This window comes from Zea mays, chromosome 8 (genome assembly GCF_902167145.1).
Source record: "Zea mays cultivar B73 chromosome 8, Zm-B73-REFERENCE-NAM-5.0, whole genome shotgun sequence".
NCBI classification, from domain to species: Eukaryota; Viridiplantae; Streptophyta; class Magnoliopsida; order Poales; family Poaceae; genus Zea; species Zea mays.
The window spans coordinates 173,932,202-173,938,703 of NC_050103.1; the positions used below are offsets into that span (position 1 = coordinate 173,932,202).

A 6,502-nucleotide genomic window follows, 5' to 3' on the forward strand; every position below is an offset into this window, starting at 1 on the left:
TTGAAGGTCGGGGGCTACACCCATTGGGTGCACCTCCGGTGCACCCCATGGATTATCATTCCAAACCAAGATAGTGCCGACTTCTAAGGCGTGGGACAAGATTAAAAAGACCAATCCTCAACCGAGATGCAGGAACGCAAATGGAGATAGTTCCTGGGAAAGACCTTCGAGTGGATTATCTTCTAAAATCTACTCAAAGGTCGGGGGCTACACCCATTGGGTGCACCTCCGGTGCACCCAATGAAGTCCAGAATCTTATAATCCAAAATGCCGACCTCTAAGGCACAAGCACAAAACTAAACTTTGGTCGAACGAGTGATCAGAGCAAGAGAAGACAGCAGGGAGTCATTTTTTAGACCTTGGATCTTTGAGTTGATTACCTCTAAATCAACCCAAAGATCGGGGGCTTGTGGGGGATAGATATCCCCTGGGTCCACTAAAGAAGTAAAAGGCCTCACGAAAGGCCCAATGGCCCAATAATTCGTAAGGTCATTCTTTCGTGGGCCTAGGGAAAGGCAACCAACAAAGAAGAGAAGACGTGAGACTGGACTGGTGCAAACCCGGACGGCCCACAACGTCGAACGAATGAATCGCAACAGAGACCCGACTTTCCCGCGCTGAAGCCCCCATGCAACGGAGCCATGCGAGGATAAGTCGGCGAGGGTTGCGTAGGGATAAACTCAGGAGGTTCACTATCTTTTGGCTACTTGTTGTTATCATATCTACATGTACTGCCCCACGGTCGAATATATAAGGCCTAGGGGGCACCCCTTCAGAACGATCGGCCCTACTCTTACTTAGCCACCCACGTAAACTCTCGGCGCCCTCAATCCAGAGAGTCCTCTTGTAACCTCGCTCATATACTCACCAGGACGTAGGGTGTTACGCATCTCTAAGCGGCCCGAACCTGTAAACCTTGTCCACTGTCCCTCGTGCGATCGGCACGAACCGTTTTGCTACAGTCATCGACACCGTCCTACTCCTAAAAACACCTTGAGGGGCAACCCCGGGTGTGCGGTCGGACCCAAAACACCGACAGTCAACGACCATTCTCCTTGCAAGATCACTCGAGAAGTCTCCAATCTTCCTCTTGAAGAAGTCATACTCTTGGAGTGCCATTGCAGCAGTATTTGAATCAAACATCCTTTCAGTTAGGAAGTAACGTGAGTGCCTGAATTCTGGTGACATAAACCATACCATGAACTTATCCTTCCTTCTCATGAAACTTTCCAAGAACATGTAGTTAGTGCCAAATCCGGTAGCATTCCATTTCACTAACTCACCTCCGATGGCTTTCTTCATCATACTGTGTAAACTTGATGAGTTGTACATCCAACTACAGATCCTTTGTGCGCTTTGAATCATCGCTTCATGATGTGCCCACTTCCCAATGTCCTTTAGCATCAGATTAATGGTATGTGCTAAACATGGCTGCCATACTATATGCTTGTACTCTATGGCTTCTCTGCTCAGCATCTTACAAGCCTTCTTAAAGTTGGAACCATTATATGTTACAATTTGGACAACATTCTCTGGTTCAATAATCTTCAAGACATTTTTTATCTCCTGCTACATCAACATATGTATGAGTGGCCAGTAAAAAAAGGGTGAAGCAACTACGAGTATGTACAACATACGTACCTGCATTATGAATTTATGGTCCTGGACCTCTCCAGTTGCATCAACAGTCTTTAAAAAATACATCATCCCATTGCAATACACCAAAAAGTTAATGATGCTCTTTTGTGTAGGACCAGTCCATGAATCACACATTAGAGTCGCACCAAACTCATTCCACTCAATCTTCCATTTGTCAATCTCCTTCTGAAACTCCTTAACATTTTCATCAAGATACTTGCCATCAATCTCTCGACCAGTTGGTAATTTGACCCCCACACCTGCATTTAAGGCAACAAGATTATGTCAACAACATAGATCCAATACAACAAAAATATATTGTGTTATTTGTTACCTTGTTTTTGGGACTCCATAATTGCGGCCCTAAAATATGGGTTATCGACCTTTCGACCCGGGATGCCAATGGCATGACAAGCCTTTGCCCAAGCCCTACCAAGAATCTCTTTCGAGCTCCTTCCCTTACTTGTCCAGGGACCAGTATCTATCCTCTGTTGCCTTAGTCCAGAGGCTTGAGCAAGATTGTAGTCTCTAACACGTTCAGGTACCCTCTGGCTGGAGGATCCACCACCCCTGTCATACCTTGCACCAACCCTCTGACTAAATTCGTGCTCCACACGTGACTGATGCAGAGCCGCTTTAAGGTCATCCTCATACTCATCGTCCCCAAAATGGGTTCGTGCTGCCTCATCTGCCCTCAGCTGCTGCCTGAACCTAGAACTCTTTTTTTCCTTTGTCTTATCTATGTCAAGCTGGAAGTATGCCTTTATGTCTGGAGGAACAGAGGGACATTTCTTGACATTCTTCCCTCTATGCGCGAGATGCTCCTTCAATCGGGTACCACCCCCTCCGCTCTTTGTTTCTCTACAATACTTGCATTTGAAACCTGCGCCAACCTTCTCTCCGTGCAACCAGACTCTATCTCTATCTCTTTCTCTATCTCTATCTTCATCCGACATGTCTCCTACAGATGTGGCAAAAATATCATATAACTTGAAACAATAACTAAACCATAACTAATACATAAACCATAAGCCAACACATCTATAACAACAATACAAAATCATATTTACATTAGTAGTAAATAATATTATGAGTTACATATACTATAACTAAAACAGAGCTAGGCACTAAATATTAAAAATCCATGAACGGAATCTAACAATAACTATGTATTAAGTTATTAACGCAAATATGAATGAAATCTGAAAACCTAAACATTAAAAATCCAAATCTAGGCACTAAATATCTAAAGTAGAGCTAAATCTTGGTACCATAACCGGTTTACCGGTGTTAAAACACGATTTACCTCTCCCCGTGGGCGGTTTACCGCCGGTTTTGCGATGGAACCCGTCGGTGAGGGGATCTGCGGCGACGATGGGGGGCAGCGGCGAAGCGGGCGGTAAACCGCTGGTAAACCGCTCCTGGCCGGCGGTTAACCGCGCTTAGCCGCCGGTAAAAGTCGCAGCGGTGGCGATTTTTGCGTGTGCGGCGGCGTCGGGTCTGTGGCTGAGAGCGTAAGTGAATGGGGAAAGTGAGGGGAGCTGGGGAGGACGCGGAGGAGAGGAGTTTTTAGATTTTTTTGTTAATGGGTTAACGGGTCCATAACGGGTCCATATATGTTTCTATTTTTTTGTTGGCTAAACTGATTTGAATTTAAATATCTTCTATACCAAATTACTCAGAAAAGCATGTAGTTTTTTATCATATATTTTTTTATAAATTTTTTCAAATTTTTTAAATTTGGACTGAATTCAAAAAAAACGCTGGAAAACCGTTACCGCCCCCTGGCGGTTTCGGTTTACCGAGCGGTTTACCGCCGGTTTTCGGCAGTTTTGGAATCCTTGCTCACATCCACCACCTAGAGACCCACAAAAACAAATCAAAATTTACAACTTAATTCTTGATAATTTGTTTTTCTTTTATTCATGTGGGCCTGCAAAACTCTAAAACCCAAAACAGTCTGCAAAGTAATGTGTTTGCATCTGAAATGCAAAGATTTTTTTTTTCCAAATCCAAACGGTCAAGCGGGTCCGCCAACAACAGGCTAACCTTGGACGTGGCCAAATCTGTTAGACCTCTTTTGGCTAAAAAATACTCTCTCCCAAAATAGTTTTTGTAGATGATAATAAATATAGATGTTGCATGTTGGGGACTTGTTCTCAAATGCTTTGAATTAAGAATAAGGCAACATAAAATGTTAAATGTTAATGTCCTTCGTCCATTAAAGCATTATCTCCCCAAGGTTATAATGAACTTCGGACGACGGTCATGAGCAGAAATCACGAAGGTCATACCTTCGTGGATAAAGTTGTGAAATAATGAAATAATGAAAGATGAAATATAAAATATAAAACATGAAGGAATAATATATCAAAACATATAAACTTATTCATATATTCCATTATGCAAGCTTAAATATTAAAACATAACACTTAATCGCATTTATACCTTCGTCTTGACAGAAGACAATAATCCTAGTGTCGCGTGTGAGCGATTACAAGATTGCGTGAACAGTACGGAGGTATTGTTCATCTATTTATAGGCATAGGGCGCAGCCTGTGTGAAATTACATTTATGCCCTTTACAATCGATTACAATCATGACACAAACTATCATGTGTTTATTGGTCATTTCATCTTTAGATCGGTTCACTCCTTCGTCTTGAGACATGTCACTATGCCGAAGCTTTATAGGTGATAGCTTCGGCACTGCTTTTGATAGGATCCGCTCAAGGTGTTTCTTTCTTTAGGATCTTCGGCTACGAAGCATGCCTCCACCAATAGATATATATATTGAAACTATACATTCATTCATGTGTTACTCAATGAATATGTAATTAGTTTAAAACGAATTATATTTTGTGACTGTATTATTTTAGTTAAAAATGAAACAGCGGACGATATTCGAGAACGAAGACAATACTGCTATAATGTATCTCTCTGACACAACGTATCATTTAAAAATTTCGACAGTAATATTTTTATTTGCAGTGAACGATTCAAAGTTCTCCGATTAACCGCTGAAAGCACAAAAAGTTTTTGTATTGTATCCCCCATGCATGCGTGATGCGTCGTCGTCATACTTTCACCTTGTGATGTAACCAATGAAATCGTCGAGATCCTTACGCGAGTTCCCGCCGTCAGCCACGGAGGCGCGAACCGCCTCCCCGAGCTCCTTGGCCCGCTGCCGCACCGCCATCCCGCTGTCGGATAGCATTGCCTCCTCGATCACCTTTTGGATGGCCTGCGCCGGTATGATTTCAGCGTGTTTCTCCCAGGGCCTGACCAGGAGCCCTGCCTTGAAGTAGTTGCACAGAAGCTCCGAGTCCCACGGCTGGTCGGAGTGCATGGGCCAGGCAAGTACCGGCTTCCCGTGGCTCAGGCTCTCGATGATCGAGTTCCAGCCGCAGTGGCTCATGAAGGCCGCCGTGGCGCCGTGCGCCAGGATCTCCAGCTGCGGCGCCCACCCGGTGACGACCAGCCCCGTGCCCTCGGTCTCCCTGGTGAACTCGGACAGGAACTTGGCGTGCCGGCTGTCGCCGGACTCGGCGTATATGTCGGCGCGGTCGGCGTCGCGCAGCACCCAGACGAAACGCTGCTTGCTGCCCTTGAGCGCCGCGGCGAGCTCGGCGACTTGGTCGGCGTGGAGGCACGAAGTCGTGCCGAACGAGACGTAGAGCACCGACTCCGGCGGCTGCCTGTCGAGCCACTCCAGGCACTCGTGCCGCGGCGCCGTCCGGGCGTCCGCATCGAGCAGGAGCGGGTTCAGCGGGCCGACCGCGAAGAACCTCTGGCCTTGGAACGGCGGCTGCGCGGCGACGGCGTCGAGGAACTCGCCCTCCAGCGCGCGGCACGTGTTCATGACCAAGCCGGCGACGGGCGCGCCCTGCTCCTCCTCCTCCATCCGGAAGACCAGGTCGACGAACTCCCTGGACATGCAGTCGTCGGGGGGCAGGAACTGGAGGCCGTAGTCGCTGAGGAGGCGGTGCCCCGGGTCCAGCCACCCGACGGTGTACGAGATGGCGACGCACTGCAGGCCGAACGCGTCGGCGTTGGCCAGCCGCGCCGCCTCCGTGGCGGCGAAGGGGTTGAGGCGGTCGAAGACGACGGCCACGCGGCGGTAGCTGGTGGACAGGCGCTGGAGGAGGGCCGCGAGCGGGGCGCGCGCCGCGGCGGCGAAGGCCTCGAACATGGGCATGAGGTGGTTCGGGAACGGCGACGGCGCGGCCAGGTCCGGCGCGGGGGAGTCGTACGCCGGCACGTCGAGGTCGTGGAAGTGGATGGAGCCGAGCGCCCTGGGGTCCCAGCCGTGCACGCGCGCGCGCGCCTGGCGGACGTGCGGCGGGGGCGCCGCGTAGTGCACGGACAGCCCCCGCGACGCCAGCAGCAGCGACAGGTGGAGCAGCTGGTTCAGATGGCCCTGCGCCGGGAACGGCACGGCCACGACGGCAACCGATTCCATCGTGTCAACCGCCATACAGCTCAGGTCGGGTGTGTATGAGTAGGCCTTTTGTAGACTGATACGCGGCGGCCGGCCGGAGCCGCCGGTGATCCTCCGCGAACGCGTCAGACGACGAGACAGGCTACAACGGTGGGCACGTCACCACTGACGTACATCCCTTGATGTGTGTGATCTATTATCCGTTAAGTTATTAGTCCATGATATTAGATTAATTTAATGGGCTATTCACGTCCTCTAGCCATCTAGATCCAATCAGAGACCATGTTTCCCGAACATATATGGGTGATGATAGTGTTAGAATTGATAGTCCTTGGAATGCACGTTCTCCATTTTTATTGTATCTGTTGGGTGTGTCCTCTACAGCCGGTCAATAGAGTCTGGATTGGGCTTAACCCAACTATCG

At 48.6% G+C, this 6,502-nt stretch overlaps 1 protein-coding gene across 1 annotated transcript; it reads right to left on the reverse strand.

The window, feature by feature from the left end:
- Positions 1–4,624: 4,624 nt before the first annotated feature.
- On the reverse strand, positions 4,625–6,239 carry LOC103636476 (cis-zeatin O-glucosyltransferase 2). Its single transcript, NM_001369850.1, has one exon. It carries the CDS (start codon positions 6,112–6,114, stop codon positions 4,723–4,725), a length of 1,392 nt encoding a protein of 463 aa, NP_001356779.1. The 5' UTR covers positions 6,115–6,239; the 3' UTR covers positions 4,625–4,722.
- Between the last annotated feature and the right edge of the window lie 263 nt (positions 6,240–6,502).